At 33.0% G+C, this 21090-nt stretch overlaps 1 protein-coding gene across 8 annotated transcripts in view; it reads left to right on the top strand.

The window, feature by feature from the left end:
• LOC127702076 (transient receptor potential cation channel subfamily M member-like 2) overlaps window positions 1–21090 on the top strand; it is a 177100-nt gene that overhangs the window by 66205 nt on the left and 89805 nt on the right. For 4 of the 8 annotated variants that reach the window (XM_052206086.1, XM_052206087.1, XM_052206082.1 and 1 more), the window contains 2 exons: window positions 570–716; window positions 6175–6447. The exons of 2 other annotated variants lie outside the window; for them this stretch is intronic. In XM_052206086.1, the coding sequence (XP_052062046.1) occupies window positions 570–716; window positions 6175–6447 (420 nt within the window). Of the gene's footprint in view, window positions 1–569; window positions 717–6174; window positions 6448–20851; window positions 21048–21090 lie in introns of all 8 variants that reach the window. 2 more of the 8 variants (XM_052206085.1, XM_052206088.1) reach the window with 2 other exon arrangements.

Below are 21090 nucleotides of genomic sequence, written 5' to 3'. Positions count from 1 at the left end.
TCACACTATCAAACTTTTAAGCAAGATTTAGATATAGTCACCGTCCCTATCAACAGATAAAGTTACGATTATCACTGATAAGTCACTATTGTCATGTCCAAATTACGACTATCTGATAGTTCAGTTACGATTATCATATCAAAAAATATTCATGGAGTTACGATTATCTTCCTTAAATTTTCGATAGCTATTATTTTTGTAACGAGGCCATTTATTACGGAAATGAGCATTATATAACCTGTAGTTAACCAATCAAGGAATAATAATATTAACATATCACTAAACAGAAAGAACAATTGACAATATGTAAAGAAAGGTCGTAACATTTGCCAATGTTTTTTCATTGAACTCTTCTAAATCATAACGTGGAGGGGGATAAACATGTGAGTTCCTTTTTCAATTCCACTTCACCAGGTTTGTTTTTTTATCGTATGAATTATTTTTTATGCACAGTTTAGGTATTTGTAAACACGTATTAAAGGTCTTTAATACTAAAGACATTACTTTTAAAAATATTGATTGTAAAAAATTTGTATCGCCTTTTCGATATTGCTTTTTTTATTTTGTAGATGTTTGTCATGGGAGTCATTGTGGGGTTTAGTGCTTTTCTGATGACGAACTTGAGAATCATATCTAGTATCTATGACATTGGAATTTATGAATGGCTGCTTTACTTGTGGCTAATTGCAGATATTCTAGAGGAGTTTTTTTTTCCAGTGAGTACAAAATTTGAGAATTACTTTGAATAAATTAAACTCTTCTATAATACATCATTCATTGTAATTACGTCTATGATTTTATGTACCGCTATTATAATTTAATTTAACATACATAAAATGATTATTGTATGTGCAGATTTACAACCTCAACAAGTAGGATCATACCGAGGGGACAGTCAAACACCATATCAATACAATAATACAATTTAAAAAAAAAATACCATAGACAATTGAAAAAAGACGAAAGGACAAACAACAGTCAACACCAACACAGGGAATAGTAAAATGAGGGTGGTAAAGGGTTATTTTCGTGCAACGTGTTTTGCCATTTTTATTTCACGTGCAACCGTGAAAAAGGTTCCTTATTCACCGTGTTTCGTGAAATCGGTAAAAAGATCAACGTGCAAGAAATTTTTAATTGTTCGTTCATCGTGAAATGGCAATTTGATTTTGCGTTCTTCCGTGCAGATACCCCCCCCCCCCCACCTTTACGCCCCTCTATAATGGAGAAACACAAATTCAACAAAAAATGTGATTGACCGAACGAGTCAGTTATTTCTGCTTGAGTGGTAGCAGTTGCTATGTTACTACTGTGAATATTTGTCGAAAATAGAATTTGAACATAACATATGCTCTTATAATATACAAGATAATAGACTGTGTGTCCGAGCGAGAACTTCTCTGTATTCATTACTTTTGGAATATTTATCTAAAACTCATATTTCACTATTCAGCCCCATTCTACTATTTATTCAGACGCCAAGCGCTACCCTGATATACCCTTTTTGTTTTTGTCCTCTGGTTTTGTAGTTTACGTATATTGTCGGGTACTTGATGACGGATAGCGTTTGACGTCTTTTTTTTCCCTTAAATTTTAAAACTGATAGAAATTGAAAAACTAAAAGTATTATCTATTTACTCACATGAAACAAACTGGGATGCGGTATTCAGTACGTAGGTGAAACTGGGCGCTATTTATCTAAACGCACACAAGAACACCTTTATCGTTTTAAAAGACCCCATAAATTCAAAAGTATCATTTATCATCACATTAAGAAGCACAATCATCCTATTAAATATTTAACAGTTCAACCTTTAGAAGTAGTAATTTATAAGCAGCCTGGGGAATCTCATTCAAAGTTTGTACGATCACGGAAAATAATTAAATTCAAAGTACTTTTTTTTTATGTGGTTGCCAAGACCTGCTTTAATATTTTAAGAAGAAGAAATAGATTTTTATATGCTTGATTGATAGTTATGTTTTTACAGAACTGAAATATTGTATAGACATGATAAATATATAGTTATATCTATTTGAATTTCTATAGTCTCTCGTGATTCTTTAAAGAATGGCACTTGTATTTTAACTTATAAAACTACTGTTTTATACAATGTATATATTATGATGATTGTATTATATGTATTACAAGTGGTGAGACTTTAATAAAATATTGAATCTGAATCTGAATCTGCACAGCTTTGTTGCAATGTAGATTCAGGAAGAGAATAACATCCCGCATAATTCTAACGTGGAATATTTTACCCATTCGGATAGAAAAAACTATGTCACCTTTATATATCCCTACGTACTTTTTATGTGTTCTGAAATTTTTAATGTTCAATACGAACTTTGATTCAAATGAGTTTTGTCAACAGAAACACTTGTATTTACAAAATAAGGATAATACATAAAAGCTCTCAAAATGATTTCCTACTGGTTAAAAAAACGTCAAACGTAATAAGCTTAAGAATATTGTAAATCAAGTACAATTTAAAGCTCTTTTAACATTACAAAAAAATAGCTGTCTTGCAAGGATTCTTGTTTACGAATTATATTTTTAAATTGCATATTTTGAAACGAAGAGAAACAAAAGACTTTAAATACTCGTGAATTAGACATCTTTCAAGAAAATATTATAGGTTTGCTTTTTTTCTTGTTATTTATTTCTTTTTTTCTTGTTATTTATTTCTTTTTTTCTTGTTATTTATTTCGAAGTATGCAGTGATTTTCAGAACTGTTGCAGTACAATGTATTTTGTAATTCAATTGTACACAACTGTGATCGAAGACAATGACCGCTTTTCCCTAAAGCTGATGACCAAAATTTAAAAGATATCCATGTTGTTTGCAGAAGTAGGAGATAAAGGAATATCTGCTATTCAAGACAACTCCGTTTCCTTCACGTCAGGGTTAGTTATTCCTAGCCTAGACGACGTCCGAGCCAGTATTCGTTACGCTTTTGTAATTTCATGCATGTATATAACACTGAGTGGATGATGTCCTTGCCGAAAAAAATGCTCACTAGCAACATTTATGACATCGACTAAGTGATGGTAAACAGGGAAACAATATACACAAGGGCAATATAAAACCAACAAGATACGGTTCATTACATAAAACATGTATTATAAACAATCAATAAATGCAAAAAAGTGGACACCACTGTACCATCTGAATGTTGATGCTTAATAGACGTGTTAGGAAAGTCAATACGATTTTGACGCTGATGTTAAATACCAATACCACTACAGGTTATAGTGGGGACCATCTCAAAAAGCACAGACAATAATTCATTATAGTTACCTGTATGGGTTTGTTTGATAATGCCGAGATGAATTTTAAACAATAAAATAGTAACTATTTATTCCGCAATACATGGACGAGGATCCAGCAAAACAACACAAACATTATTCTTGCATTTTGCATAGTAGGGATCGATTAAGTTTAAGATCGTTGTTCCCCCATTTCTTACTATTTTGTTGAACGACTACAACGAAAATCTACAAAGTGATCAAAACAAATGAATAAAAACACAGGAATAAAATCACATTCAAATTCGATTTTTCACTCTACATTAATCTTTGTTCAAAACGTTCGTTTATTTGAAATATTTTTAAAAAATAATTGTCATGTCGGGGCCTTTCTTAGCTTTTATATGCGGGAATGGTTTTGCTCCATGTTGGGGGTCTGTCATATACGGTGATCTATAGTTGCAAACATTTACGTCATTTGGTCTCTAGTAGATAGTTGTCTATTTTGGCAATCATACCGCATCTCCTTATTTTATATCATTTTCTAAAATAGAGAAATGTGTTACACAGTAGCGTAAAATCCTAAAAATAAACCAAACTAGAAATGTGTGTACTTGACAATTAAAAAAAGACTGAAACAAAAGCGTTTTCAATTTGATTATCTTTATATTTGTATTTTATCTAGAAAGGTCACTGACAATATTATATAATGTTAAATGAATTAATTCTTATTCACATTAAAAATTTAGTCCTGACATTCTCCTTCTATCAACTTTAATCAGTTAGTTTTTCGGAAAAGAGAGATTATCGAATTAAGTTTTAAAAGATTACAACGTTTGGACATTATCAAGCATGTTAAATTTACGTTTCGGTGAAGGGTCGGAAGTTGCTGTTTGTTTTGGTTTTTTTTGCTTGTTACCACGGCTTCCTCCACCAACAAAACAGAACACCACGATTAAATTGGGATATTGTTGAAAGTGGCGTTAAACTTTCACATGGAGATGTTAATGTTAGTATCTTTGGGTGAAGAGGTTATTTTGAAAATGGAATATTCATTTTCACCTCTTTCAAAACAAAGTCTGCTTAATTATATGTCGGGCATTTTTTTCTTTCGATTTGCTTCATTAGATTCACTATACACTACGCTTTCTAAATTGGACGGTATATAGTGATGGGTGAATTGGTCCATCCGTCCGTTTTTTCGTCCCTCTGTCCATTCATTGAATTCATACCCAGATAGTAGTAGACAATACGAATCGCATATAGCTCATGAAAAGTGGTTTTCTTGAACATTAAAACGATGCGCATCAAGACAACCTTCTTCTGTAGCCCCCCTAATTCTTAAAGTTTTAATATAGAAATAGCACTGTATCCACTTGTGTCCACTTTTTATTTACTTTTTTATATAAAGATATAACGATGTGTTCAGATTAGTACTGATTTGTTTAAGCCACACGTGTATACGCGTCACTGTATCCCTGGACACAAAATGCATGCTAACTATATTTTGCAACGGAAATAGGAATATCTATTGTGGAGAGACAAACTGAGTTATTTAATTATTAAACATATTCTAATCATATCGCTTAATATATATATTTATAGACTTGTGGCCGTAAAATCCGTCATTCCCATTCTTGACTCTTACATATATTTTTGTTTAGTTTTGTTTCAAACAAATTCAAATTAATGTGTGAATGTATGAAGATCTACGTAAGGCCAATGCAAGTCTTTAAATTTTGAGTCAACATTAACTGTTCGCTTTATATTGGATCAAACACACCACAAAGGTAAACTATTATACTACACCGGGATACTTTTCAGTGCAATTGCATTTTGAGAAAGTCCACACTTATATCGGTATTTAACATCAGCGCAGTATTTAAACCCCTTTCCTAACACGTCTAATATACACTAATTATGATTCAGTAATATATAACGTTAACAAATGTACTTTTGAGCTTTCGGTTATGCCATTTAATAAAGGACTTTCCATATGAATTTTCCTGTGATTTCGGTATTTTTGTTATTCTGCTATGTTCTGTGGATGATTATTGAATTGTCCCTATTGAACATTTTGTAACAAATGAGACCTCCGTCGGAATAATGGGACTTGGGGATCTATGTTGGCTCAACACCACTCATGAAGTTACTCTAACAAGGCTGGCTAAAATGGTCGATAGATCCATTTTTTCTTGAGATTCAATGATTGATCTTATTATTTTTATTTCATTTTTCTTATTTTCCTTTTTTCGTTTTATTCCTTTTTATAACTGATTTGCAATTTTTACATGCATATATGATAGAACCCTTAATGTTTGATTGACAAAGCATTATCCTCAATTTAAATTTATATTTCGATAGTTAGGTCTATTCCACTGCTTATGTGCAGGGACGATATTATTTGTTTGTGTATACATTTTCAGTGTATGGACTTTTAATTATGCTTTAGCTAATATAAGGTTGCAACTTCCTTAGGCAAAAAATCTTTTATATCATTTGATGCATTATGCATGTTTTAGTTCTTCGGTTTGTGAAAAGTTTTATATCATAACTTTTGGTCTAGACGGTACTAGACGAAGATTATTCAGGAAACACGAGTTGTACATACACATGGTAATCCAGATCATTACCCTGATGCAGAACTATCAGATCTCACTTGTACCATTCGCACAGTGGCAAATGCTTTGATTTTAACATGATACAGATTATTAATGTTGTGGTTAAAATTATTATTCATAAATTATTAATTTTGTTCTTTTTGTATATACAATGTATCATCTCCGTTTTATTTCTTTTACTCTCCAACACGTTTTCTCGAGCGTACCGGCTCACTGTTACGAATATAGTTATTAAAATGAAAATTAAGAACTATTTACTGTCCGTACTTAATTGTTTTGTTTTTTGTTTTTTTGTTTTTGTAGATCTTGATAAGACGAAATTACTTTAGAAGTCGTAAGCATACATGCATGTTTAAATTTAAAAGATTTTTTTTCAATGTCTGGAATCTTCTTACATATGCGTCGTATGCCGTTATACTGATGGCAGTATGTATGAGAATTGTGAACTCCTCCGACTTCCATAGAATGACGCTCAGGTTATACAGCCTTGGTCTGTTTTTAATGTACATGAGATTTCTTCAATGTATGATTGTTCAGAGTTACTTTGGTCCTAAAATCATCATGATTGGTGAAATGGTAAGTTTTGGTTATAACTTAAATGAAAACGAGTTGCAATATACATAAAATAACAAGCATTGTATACGACCGTTTACGGGACGTATTATGGTATACCGTTGTCTTTCCGTCCGTCCGTCCGTCCGTCTGTCTGACCATCCGTCGTCAACATGTAGAACAATAACTCAAAAAACGCTTTAACCAATTTTTATGAAACTGGTGAATTGTAAATACCTGTTGACGTAAGCTCCTTTTCGATTGTTATAAATAGTGTAGTCCACCGTAATACTTTTGTTGGTAATACACGTGTTAGGAAAGTCAATACGATTTTGACGCTGATGTTAAATACTAATACCACTACAGGCTATAGTGGGGACCATCTCAAAAAGCACAGATAATCATTCATTATAGTTACCTGTATGGGTTTGTTTGATAACGCTGAGATTTTTAAACAATAAAATAGTAAAAATTTATTCCGCAAAACACGGACGAGGATCCAGCAAATCAACACGAACATTATTCTTGCATTGTGTCATAGTAGGGATCGATTAAGTTTAAGATCGTTGTTCCCCCATTTCTTACTATTTTGTTGAATAACTACAAGGAAAATCTACAAAGTGATCAAAATAAATGAATAGAAAAAACACAGGAATCAAATCACATTCGAATCCGATTTTTTACTCTACATCAATCTTTGTTCAAAACGTTCGTTTATTTGAAATTTATTTAAAAAATAATTGTCATGTCGGGGCCTTTCTTAGCTTTTATATGCGGGAATGGTTTTGCTCCGTGTTGGGGGTCTGTCATATACGGTGATCTATAGTTGCAAACATTTACGTCATTTGGTCTCTGGTAGATTGAGATGATAGGTGTCTATTTTGGCAATCATACCGCATCTCCTCATTTTATATCATTTTCTAGAATAGAGAAATGTGTTACACAGTAGCGTAAAATTCTAAAAATAAACCAAACTAGAAATTTGTGTACTTGACAATTAAAAAGAAAGACTGAAACAAAAGCGTTTTCAATTTGATTATCTTTATATTTTTATTTTATCTAGAAAGGTCGCTGACAATTTTATATAATGTTAAATGAATTAATTCTTATTCACATAACAAGTTTTGCCCAGACATTTTCCGTCTATCAACTTTTATCAGTTATTTTTCGGAAAAGAGAGGTTACCGAATTAAGTTTTAAAAGATTACAACGTTTGGACATTATCAAGCACGTTAAATTTACGTTTCGGTGAAGGTTCGGAAGTTGTTTTTTTTTGTTTGTTACCACGGTTTCCTCCACCAACAAAACAGAACACCACGATTAAATTGAGATATTGTTGAAAGTGGCGTTAAACTTTCATATGGAGAAGTTAATGTTAGTATCTTTGGGTCAGGAGGTTATTTTGAAAATGGAATATTTATTTTCAGCTCTTTCAAAACAAAGTCTGCTAAATTATATGTCGGGCATTTTTTTTTTCGATTTGCTTCATTCTGTTTTGTACACTCCGCTTTCTAAATTGGACGGTATATAGTGATTGGTGAATTGGTCCATCCGTCCGTTCTTTCGTCCCTCTGTCCATTCATTGCATTAATACCCAGAAAGAAGTAGACAATACAAATCACATATAGCTCATGGAAAGTGGTTTTCTTGAACATTAAAACGATGCGCAGCAAGACAACCTTCTACTATAGCCCCCTGCTTCTTAAAGTATTATATAAAAATAGCACTGTGTCCACTTGTGTCAACCTTTTTCTTTTCTTTTTTATATATAGATATAACAATGAGTTCAGATTAGTACTGATTTGTTTAAGCCACACATATATTCGCGTCCCTGTATCCCTTGACACAAAATGCATGCTAACTATATTTTGCAACGGAAATAGGACATATCTATTGTGGATAGACAAACTGAGTTATTTAACTATTAAACATATTCTAATCATATCGCTTAATATATATATTTAGACTTGTGGCCGTAAAATCCGTCATTCCCATTCTTGACTCTTACAAAATGTACATATATTTTGTTAAGTTTTGTTTTGCACTCTTAAATCAAACAAATACAAATTAATGTATGAATGTATGAAGATCTACGTAAGGCCAATGCACGTCTTAAAATTTGGAGTCGACGTTAATTAACTGTTCGCTTTATATTGTATCAAACACACCACAAACGTAAACTATTATACTACGCCGGGATACTTTTCAGTGCAATTGCATTTTGAGAAAGTCCACACTTAAATCTTGTATCGGTATTGGTATGTATTAGATACAATACAAAGGTAACAAAGAAACAGGCCGTAACAACCGTTGCCGGATAGTTTTTCTGCACGAGTAGTCAGGTCAAGGTCCGAGGCGATAGCCGAGGACCTTGACCTGACTACAAGTGCAGAAAAACTATACGGCAGGTTGTTTCCGGCCTGTTTTTTTTTTGTTACTTTTGTTTTGTATCTGACTTGTACGACGTTTCAAGAAAGTAATAATACATTTTGCAAGACTAAACATTTGAGAAACTTAGATAGCCATAAAGCAGTAAATGTAAGTTATAGTATAAACACACTTTTTTTTTCATTTCCCTTCAACCGAGAGTTTTTTACAAGAAAAAAATCAGGAATCTAATAATTTGATAAAAAAGAACCATATCAAGTAAAAGATGAATGTTGTACACATTTAAGACTTTTTAAAATGCAACTTCGTAAAAAAGTAATATATTAAAGAAATATTTTAGTGGTAAGTAAGCTAACGTTTGATTTTTATGGATGAAACGGAAAGCGGGGAGGGGGGCCTAATTTAATTTAAAATAAACAGGCTGTGATCTTTATTTTGATGAAAAAATGCAGAATGTGCCATTCCATCCCCCCATTCCCCCTTTAAAAAAATCGTAAAAATCGCACGTTTGTTGCCAAATACATGAATTCAATATTCAGTGGTGGGGGTCCCGGGGGTTGTAACACCCCTTTTTTGAACGATCAATACATTTAAATGACATATAGTTGGACCCCCCCCCCCCCCCCCCTCCTGTTTTGTCCTGGATTGGGAACCCTCTTTTTTAAAATGGCTGGATCCGCAACTGATATATATGTATATATAAATTCAATAACAATAGAAATGTATCAAAAGAATGAATTTCCTACTTCATTAGTGAATGAAATGTTATGAAAAAATGGATTTTGTCTTATTTATAATATTATATATATTCAGGCATATGCTTTGATTTTTTTTTAAATTCATGCTCGTCTCTAGATCTGCAAGTGTTGATCGGGATTAAACACGTGTTACTATATGGTCCAATCGCAGCTTACCGTCCAAAATTGATGACATAAGTTGAATGATTTTCTTCTAGATTTGCTGCTTATTTGGACGTGTATTACACGAACACTTTTTTTTTATAGGATCAATCGTGCATTGGTGAGTTGATAGGGATTTTATCTTTTCATAAGATTTGATTTTTACTTACTTATTTCCTGTCTTTTTTTATTGAAATATGAACGTCGCTATCATCATTTCTTTACTTTCAGCACTGTCCAAAATACTATTCATGTCCATATATCGAAGAAAACATTTATTGACCGATTATTTTGCTTCATAAATGGGGCGGTATGTTCTTTTCTGAGTATATTAACTATTTACTTTTCAACGCCATCACCCAAATATTTTTGTTTAAATTAGCACTATACGGTATTCGGAAAATCAGGAATCATGCAGAACATTAATTTGTCATCTGCTTGACCATAGTAAATTTTTTCTCATAAAATTTGGGATCAAAATATCTTTTTTTAGGAGAAACCCATACCCCCCCCCCCCCTCTTTTTGAAGTTAAATGTCTAATCCCTTAGTGTACTGATATGAATAGTATTTTACTGAAAATGTTTGAAAAAAGATATTGATGCTAACGTAAATATTTTGTTTCATAAAAAGACAGGAAATATGTCGGTGAACCAAAAAGTTCAAATCTAATTGAAATTTAAAGTGCCCATGAACTCACTGATCATGCACGAGTGAATCTATTCATAAAAAGTGTCCGTGTAACAACTAAAAAGAGTCCGTGTATCATCTAAAAAGAGTCCGTGTAACACCCGTTAATGTACTGTTTTTCTATAGCTCTGCGGGGGGCAAAGTCGTACAAGTATTAGATACAATACAAAGGTAACAAAGAAACAGGCCGGTAACAACCGTTGCCGGATAGTTTTTCTGCACGAGTAGTCAGGTCAAGGTCCGAGGCGATAGCCGAGGACCTTGACCTGACTACAAGTGCAGAAAAACTATACGGCAGGTTGTTTCCGGCCTGTTTTTTGTTACCTTTGTTTTGTATCTGACTTGTACGACGTTTCAAGAAAGAAGTAGTACATTTTGCATTTGGAAGAGGTAGCAAAAATAAACATATTAGAAACTTAAATGGTCATATACCAGTTAATGTAAGTTACAGTTTAAACACATTTTTTTTCACTTCCCTTCAGCCGAGAGTTTTTTTTCACAAAAAAATCAAGAATCTAATATCTTTATGAAAAGAACCAGTTCAAGTAAAAGGTGAATGTTGTACACATTTGAGACTTTTTAAAATGCAACTTCGCAAGTAAGTAATGTATAAAAAAGATTTCAGAGGGGTAAGCAAGATACCATTTGATTTTTATTGGGGAAAAACGGAAAAAGTGTGTGTGGGGGGGGGGGGGGATAAATTTAAAATAAGCATGCTTGATCCTTTTTTGGTTGAACAAATGCAGGATGTACCATTCCATACCCCCATCCCCCTTTTAAAAAATCTTAAAAATCGTACGTTTATAAACGAATTCAATATATATATGAATTCGAAAAAAACATAAAATTATCAAAATAATGAAATTTACTCTCTCATTAGTGAATGAAATGATATGGAAAAAATGGATTTTTTCTTTTTATTAGATATATATAGGCATATATTTTGGATTTTTTTTAAAGTTCAGGTTTTTATATGTCTCTGATAGTGTTGATCAGGATTAAACACGTGTCACTATATGATCCAATCGCAGCTTACCGTCCAAAATTGATGACATAAGTTGAATGATTTTCTTCAAGAATTTGCTGCATATTTGAACATGTATTATGTTACACGGACACTTTTTATCTAGAGGATCAATGGTGCATTGGTGAGTTGATAGGGATTTTACCTTTTGATTAGATTTGATTTTTTTATATATATATTTCCAGTCTTTTTTATTGATATATAAACGTACCAGCTTTTCTTTACTTTCAGCATTGTTCAGAATACTATTCATGTCCATATATTGAAAAAAAAAAACATTTACGGACCGACCATTTAGCTTCAAAGGGGTTATGTTCTTTTCTGAGTAAGAAAATTATTAAGTTTTTTCAACGCTATCACACAATTTGTTTTCGAAATTAGCACTATTATATACGGTATTCGAAAAATCAGGAATCAGAACATTATTTTGTCATCTGCTTGACCACATTATATTTTTTCTCATATAATTGGGGATCAAAATATTTTTTAGGAAAAAACCATAACCCCTCTTTTGAAGTTTAATGGTCAATCCCTTAGTGTACTTATATGAATAGTCATTTACTGGAATTGTTTGGGGAAAAAAATTTATTGATGCTTAAGTAAATATTTTAATAAAAAAGACAGGAAATATTTCGGTTAAACAAAAAGTTCAAATCTAATTGAAATTTAAAGTACCCATGAACTCACTGATCATGCACGGATGATTCTATTCATAAAAAGAGTCCGGTAACAACTAAAAAGTGTCCGTGTATCATCTAAAAAGAGTCCGTGTAACACCCGTTAAAGTACTGTTTTTCTATAGCTCTGCTGGGGGCAGAGTCGTACAATTAACATCAGCGCAGTATTTAAACCCCTTTCCTAACACGTCTAATAATACTGAACCATTTACATTTAACTTGTTTGTCATCGGCTATCGATAACAATGATTTTACGCTCACTCAGTTTGTCAGAGGCCTTCCAGTAGGGATTTAGATAATCACTTGTTACACATTTCGTTACATAAAATGAAACTCTTTTCTCAAAACTTTAAAGGAATTTTTTTAAATATTCTTTATATCAGCACACACAACAATTTCATTTAGAGAATAATAAATGTTCAGAGCTAATATCATTAAATAATTGAAAAATACATTTACACCTTTGGATTCTCATTGTAAAAAAAATAAGTAGATCGGGTTGATTCACAAAATATATTAACAGAAAAAATGCTCACAAGGAAGCTATTAAACCAAGAGATCATATCGGATACGTTCCTTATGTCGTAACTCAATCCGTTCCCTTTTCACGAATGTGACCTACCGAATTAGACTATTTACCGGGTTTGTAATAAAATGAACAACACGAAGGGTGCCACATGTGAAGCAGGATCTGCTTACCCTTCCGGAGCACCTGAGATCATCCCAAGTTTCTGGCGGGGTTCGTGTTGCTTAGTCTTTAGTTTTCTATGTTGTGCCTTGTGTACTATCATTCATCTGTTTATCTTTTTTTTTTATAGCCATGGCGTTGTCAGTTTATTTTCTATCTATGATGTTGAATGTCCCTCTGGTATTTCTTGCCCTTCTTTTGTGATCATTTAAGAGTAGCCTACCATTTATTCAATGCGTGGAATTTGTTTGTGAAAAGAGTTCCGGACGATAATTTTTTTTAACTGAATATGTTTCACATGGATCATCGTTCGACATATTCAGTCATACAGAGAACTCATATGATTAGTTTGCATGGATATTCCAGTACTAAAGAACTCAATTGCTTCTATTTATGTATACATCTGTATGTATATCTAACTAATTAAAAGACTTTTCTGTTTGTATAATGCTTTTATGTAAAGGGGAAAACTTACGCGTGTGTGTGATCCTTTTTTGTCTCTTTGGCCAAAGATAGTGTGTCATAAACTAAATTGCAGTACCGTCGATAAATCTTGCATCTCATGAATTTATGTACTTACAACACTTGTTTTCTTGTAACGTATTTTACTGTTGAAGAATGAATACTGCCCGTTTTTTAATGTTATTGTCGTTTTTTGTGTCTCGTTAACATACAACTGGTTCTCTTTTTCTTTATATTTTAAAACATACAAGACGAAATCAATACCAATTCATGACACAAAATAAGAAAGGAAAGGAAAAGCTCTTTCATGATTGTACTCAATGTCGAAGTCACAATTTAGTCTTTTAAATAATGTAAATAAATAAATAAAAAAAAATATTGGAAAAAGGTTACGTTGTGTAAACTATAACAATTATTTCAACTTCAACTGAATTTATTATATGAATATTTTTACTGCAATCTTAAAAAGAAAGTTGATATATAAACTGCCGTCAATTATTGTGTGGGTGTAAGTTGGGCCGTTTAAAATAAAAATAAATGATTGATTCTAAAAAAGAAGAGATTTAAAAGGTAATGTAAAAATGTACATGTATGTGCATGAGAACCCCCCCCCCAAAAAAAAAACCCAACATCACACACATACACACTCAGAAAAGAAAGAATAGTCGGTGTATAATCATTCTGCTACTAATGGTTTTTCACAAGTATAATAGTTAGCAAAAAAGTTCCAATTTCCAAAATACATCAAACTATACATTTTACCTACATGTATTCATTTTCCTGAAGTAATGCAAATTTCATAAGGGTTGGCCCAAATAGCTTTTTATTGTCCAATATCTTGCAAGTACGAAAAAGACCGTACGAAAGTATGTTTTGTCTATATTTTGTAATCATTGCACAACTATTCAAAGTTGGTCATGCATTCGTTCTAAAAAATAATTACACAAGATAAATTTTAAAAGATACTAAGTGAAAAAATTAGACAACCGCAACGAGATAAGTGGGCGTTACAGACCATCGTTCACATAATTTAAACCAGTCAATGGGAAATTTTAGCCCGCCAAAATATGTTCAGGACTACGCTGTTATGAAAATGATTCTATATGTATAAGCGATTTCAGAACTGTCATGTTGTTTTCTCGGCTTTTAAAAGGATTGAGAAAATATATATGACCTTGATTATTGACCTCGCCGACATGGCTAAAAAAAAGAACATCGGGTAAATTGCAAGTTTTTTTTTCAAATATCTTGAAACCTGCTATTGATAAAGAAAATCTGATAGGGCAGTAATGATCTGAATTATCACATTTCTATTTAATACTAGTTGTGTACATCAAAAACTGGCAGACAACTATTAACAAGAATTATTGTCGTTAAATGACTATCTTTTCATTTTGTTTCAATTTTGCTTATTACATAGATATAAGAAAATGTGGTATGAGTGCCAATGAGAAAACTCTCCATCCAAGTCACAATTTATAAAAGTAAACCATTATAGGTCAAAGTACGGTCTTCAACACAGAGCATTGGCTCACACCGCACAGCAAGCTATAAAGGGCCCCAAAAATTACTAGTGTAAAACGATTCAAACGAGAAAATCAACGGTCTAATCTATACAGTCCGCCAAAAGTTAAGCACCACCTAAATATAAATGGCAATATTTTTTTAACTATTGCGAAAACATTATTAATGTTTGGTGCTATGAATTACCTTTAACATACACCAAGAAAATTCATTTCGATTAAAAAGATTGAACTCCGATAAACCCGTCAAGCAACTTTTTATTAAAGGTCATCTGTACTTTTACAAATACATTGTTTCGAAACCTTTAAATCATTTTCCTACCGTCCCGCGTACACCGTCATTGTCATACTTTTACAACGTCATGTTGACACAGGAACTGTAAATGATAAACTAAGGTCCGGAAGACCCCGTTTAACTACCCGTCGTGATGACAGACTGCTTATTCGTCGTGCTAAAGCTAGCCCATTTACTCCTGTCCCGCAGCTTAGACACCACTGGCCTCCATGTGGTCGTGTTAGTGTTCGAACATTGGTCCGTCGACTTCATAGAGGCAACTTAAGAGCACGTCGTATTGTCAAGAGACCTGCCCTAACAGCCAGGCACGGTATAATATGGTTTCAATGGGCTAATGACCATTAACGCTGGAACATGTGAAGCTAGCACAAAATTTCATTGGTCAGATGAGAGTCGGTTTCTGTTACAACCAGTAGACGGCAGAATACGAGTTTGGCGGGAAAAGAAAACTGCCTATGACCAACACAACATTTGCCCAACGACTGCATTTGGTGCTGGTGGTGTTACAGTATAGGGTTGCTTCTCATATCGTTGTATGCTTGGTATGCATATTCTGCAGGGTAACATGAACGGACAGACATACAGGGATTTGGTGCTTAGAAACATTGTAGTCCCTCATTTTGATAATCACCCACTTGCGTCAAGACCCGTGAACATGGACGACAACTCTAGACTACACAGGACAAGGATTGTAACCGAGTACAATGAGCAAGAAGCTATTGACACTATCTTTTGGCCTTCCATGTCTCCACCCATGAAGCCTATCGAACATGTCTGGAATGCCATTGGCAGAAATCTCAATTGCAGAGATCCACTTTTGCAAAATCGTAGTGATTTAACAGTAGTAATTGTTGATGAATGGAATGTATTTCCTCAACTAACGTTCAGAAGTCTTGTACAGAGTATGAGACTCCGTGTTATAGAACTGTACCGGAAGAGAGGTGGTTACACATCCTATTGACTCAAATATTGACATTAAATTTGCCGAACATACCAAAGATTATTTGTAGAGACTTTTAACATGTTTAATGATATTCTGTGATTAATTGTTGTAAAAACATAAAGTCACAGTGAAACTTAAATTCCGTTTCTTATTTGTGTAATTAACACTATTTCTATGAACGCAAAATTTAAATGCATAGAACCTGCATCAGTGACTAAACTTAAGTTTATGGTTTGTTTATGGTATATGTTAGAAAAATTGCTACATTAATGTTTTCTCTTTTCGAGGAATAACTGATTATTTTTAAATTAAAAAATTTCGATGCAATAAAATTAGGTGGTGCTTAACTTTTGGCGGACTGTATATATAAAAAACGAGAAACGAGAAACACTTATGAACCACATCAACAAACGACAACTACTGAACATCAGATTCCTGACTTAGGACAGGTGCAAACAATTGCAGCGGGTTTAAACGTTTTAATGGTACCAAACCTTCACCCTTATCTGAAACAATAATAGTTTGAAAATTATAATACATAGCTAGAAACCACAAATAGCAAACATAATCAAAAAGACAAAATGTTCAAACATGTTAACACGACTGGAATCGTCAGTTGACTCCTACTACCATTTTACTACTACTTTTGCTTTAAATCTGATGGATTGTTGTCTCATGGAATCTTCTTGACCGTAATGCAAACCCATTTCTTGAATTAAAGGTGTACCTTGTTTACCTGTAGAGATCATAAGTATTTAAATATCATTCATTAAGGACAAATTAAACTCCATCTTTTGCAATAACCAATGCATAGGGCCATGCGGCATTTGTTGGCCATTGACATGGCCTTGTTTACAAACACTGTAGATTAGCACTAAATTCTTACACTGACCCCATTACTTTCAACCCATTGTGTTCTGATCTTAATCACTATTTAAAACTATAAAGTTGCATACTTTAAACAGAAAGATGTCTCTAAAACAAAACGACCATAAACGAGACGAGATCAGTTGTGTTGACAAGGTAAAGGGTTACACCAAGAAGTTTTCTAATTCTTATCAAGTAGCAAGTAAAAAAATGACTAACATGTTAATAATGCAAGACATTATTTTTTTCCTGATAACTCTCAATTCTCAGATATTACTCTGGATGAAATGAATGTCGAAATCTGTAAGCCTAAACATGACAATAATGTTTCTTTCGCATTGTGCGTTTCAAATATCTATCTTTAATGCATTGTAATTTTGTAACATTATTTAAACATATTTGTTTTTTAAATGTGAATATTTTCATGTACAAAGGCATATTTTAATGCCCTGTGTCGATCTGATCAGCCAATATAAAAATAAGAAGATGTGGTATGGTTGCCAATGAGACAACTCTCCACAAGAGACCACATGGCACAGAAATTTACAACTATAGGTCATCGTATGGCCTTCAACAATGAGCAAAGCCCATACTACATAGTCAGCTGTAAAAGGCCCCGAAATGACAAATGTAAAACTATTCAAACGAGAAAACTAACAGAACGAAAAACAAATGTGATATACAGCAACAAATGACAAACAATGAATTACAGGCTCCTGACTTGGGACAGGCACTTATAGAATGTGGCGGGGTTAAACATGTTAGCCAAGCCCTTTCTAACTGATCTTTACAGTTAGTTCTTATGTTGTATTTAATAAAATTGAGAATGGAAATGGGGAATGTGTCAAAGAGGCAACAACCCGACCATAGAACAGACAACAGCAGAAGGTCACCAACAGGTCGTCAATGCAGCGAGAAACTCCCGCACCCGGAGGCGTCCTTCAGCTGGCCCCTAAACAAATATATATACTAGTTCAGTGATAATGAACGCCATACTAAACTCCAAATTGTACACAAGAAACTAAAATTAAAAATAATACAAGACTAACAAAGGCTAGAGGCTCTTGGGACAGGCGCAAAAATGCGGCGGGGTTAAACATGTTTATGAGATCTCAACCCTCCCCCTATACCTCTAGCCAATGTAGAAAAGTAAACGCATAACAATACGCACATTAAAATTCAGTTCAAGAGAAGTCCGAGTCTGATGTCAGAAGATGTAAACAAAGAAAATAAACAAAATGACAATAATACATAAATAACAACAGACTACTAGCAGTTGACTGACATGCCAGCTCCAGACTTCAATTAAACTGATTGAAAGATTATGTCTTCATCATATGAATATCAGGCACAATCCTTCCCGTTAGGGGTTTAGTATCATACCATCATGACATATATGAGAAGAACATAACCCGTGTCATGCCAACAACTGGTTTTTAAATAAATGTGTTTAGTGCCGATGCAAAGACCCTATAAGTGAATCAATATTAACGCCAAAATATGCAATCTTTAATGACCTGACAACAGTATCGTAACTATATCCTTTCTTAATAAGTCTATTTAAAGGTTTTGTTAGCTTCAGAGGTGAATACTGACATTTTTGTGCTTTATAAAGAATATTTCCATAAAAAATTGGATGTGAAATACCTGAACGTATAAGAAGTCTGCATGTTGAGCTATATTTACGAATGATGTCCTTATACCGATGATAAAATTTAGTAAATGTTTTGACTAGTTTGTGATATCGAAAACCCTGGTGTAATAATTTTTCAGTAATTATACATAAATTTCTCTCGTTAAAATCTAAAACATTGTTACATACACGAGCGAATCGTACAAGTTGAGATATATAAACACCGTAAGAAGCTTTCCGTTAATGATATAGATATCAAGATCGAGGAAAGGGCAGTGGTCATTGTTAGTATTAGCTTTATTTAAAGTAAGTTCAACAGGATAAATTTCTTATTTTTGTCATAAACTGTAACTCATAGCAATACAAAAAAAGGTCCGCAATAAGTGGTGCACAGTTAGTCCCCATTGGAATTCCGATAACCTGACGATATACGGAATCTCCAAAGCGAACAAAAATGTTATCTAGTAAAAATTCAAGGGCATATATGGTATCAAAGCATGTCCAATTGACATAGTTTTTTTGTTTATTGCTACTAAAAAATGACCTAAAAGAGTTTGAACATATATATTCACATTCTGACTTTTTAAATGCCCATCTAATTAGGTGTGTGAATTTTTTCTTAATGAGAATGTGAGGCAATGTGGTATATAGGGTAGAAAAATCAAAACTTTGAACAGATTCAAAATAACCAATATATGCATGCAATATTTTGTACACCACTGTCCCAGATAAGGGTATGCTTAAGTGTTCACACGCATGTTTAACACTGCAACATTTGTATTGTCCCTGTTCTAAGTCGGAGTCATGTAATGCAGTAGTTTGCTTTGACTACTCTTTGTTTTATTTTTCTTTGTTTATTGTTTTAGGTATAAGTTAGGCCATTGGCTTTCTCATTTGCATTCTTTGGGTTTACTTTCTTTACATTTTGTCATGTCGGGGCCTTTTATAGGTAACTATCCTATACGATCTTGGTTTTGCTCATTGTTGGATGTTTTAGTTCTCGTCTATCTGTCCGTGATGAATAGTTGTCTCATTGGTAATCATAACACATCTCCTTCTTTTTATTTAATCTTTATATAGACGGTGTATTCAACTTTTCATATAGCTTGGCTTTTCAATGTTTGAGTTTCAGCGTTCCTAATGCAAGTAAATTCAGAAAGGCAAATTAGAAATTGTTATTTCATTTACTAGAACTGAGTTGATACCTCTGCTGGTGAATTGTTTGTCCCCGAAGGTTTTATTAACTCAGTATTCATGGCTTTGTTATTGACATAATTTTTAGGAAACTTTACTTAAATTCTCCGTTTATTGATTCAGAAATTATTAAAGGGGCACTAGCTACGAGATATATGAAAATCAAAAATATGATTTTTTTGTGTTCAATCATTAATGAAAGTGAAATAGTGAAATAGTAATTCGCTTTTAGCGGCCAATATGGTTCAATTTTGTCAAAATAAGCTAAGAAACATTGATGATGAATTATTCACTTGCAAGTGAATAATTTGACCTCATTCAATCCGTATTCATGTGAACTTCAATTTAACCTCTTAGCTAGAGATTGATAACGCATGCATTGAGTTATTTAAAGGAAAAGAATGTCAACATTGAAAGTGAAACAAAGGTAAATCATTTGATTGACTGATTCGATCCACAAAACATCATTCTTATACTGGTAAAAACGATGATTAACATATATTTTTAATCTATAATATGAAATTAAACAGACCTAGAAAAATCCAATTGCACGAGTCCACTTTCTATTTATATCTATATTTATGTTTATATCGCTTATATGACCATCGGAGGTTTTCGGAGGTCAACTCGATAGTTAATTAGATGGCGTCTAGACTAAAATACACACGAAAGGAAGTTATATATTCTCGAGCCCATGCCCTGTAAATTGTTTATTTTAGACTTTTTATACTTTGGATAAATGTTTTACATTGTTATAAATCAAAAATAAGAATTTGAGTCAAATCGGTTAACATGAATTTGACAGCTAGTGCCCCTTTAAGAAACTAAGTTTAAAAATTCATCAGGCAAAATTGACCTTCGATGAATTTGGCTATATTTAGGTCCCTTTTGGTCATACACATGTGTAGTTCTTCGTGTGAGTAGGTCTTATACATCCTTGACTTTTAAATCTTTGGATTAGAGCGTCCTGGTGAAGGTTTTATCCAGAAAAGCGCCTTGAATATTCGGGATTAACGAAATGTAATTCTGCATAATAATGGAAAACTCAAGTGTGAGCTTTAACAGTTTCCTCCTTCATCTCTTTTTGCCAATACATTTACATTCCATTGCATTATATCTATCTTATATTTGGTTTACAATTTTGTAGCTTCTCGAGTTAATCAAATTTGCATGGATTTTGATAGTGTTCATGATGTGCACAGGAGTTTTGTATCATGCGAACATGTATCCTAGTCATTATGACATGTGGTCAACAAAAGGTGTACAGTACTGGCGAATTTGGAAGATAATATCATTGCCGTACTGGCAAATATATGGGGAGCTGTTTTTGGAAGAAATTCAAGGTAAAAACAATCTTTATTTACTTAAATATGTAAGAATGATAAA

Source organism: Mytilus californianus, unplaced genomic scaffold (assembly GCF_021869535.1).
Source record: "Mytilus californianus isolate M0D057914Y unplaced genomic scaffold, xbMytCali1.0.p SCAF_5, whole genome shotgun sequence".
Classification (NCBI taxonomy): domain Eukaryota; kingdom Metazoa; phylum Mollusca; class Bivalvia; order Mytilida; family Mytilidae; genus Mytilus; species Mytilus californianus.
This window is presented reverse-complemented; position numbering and strand designations above follow the sequence as displayed.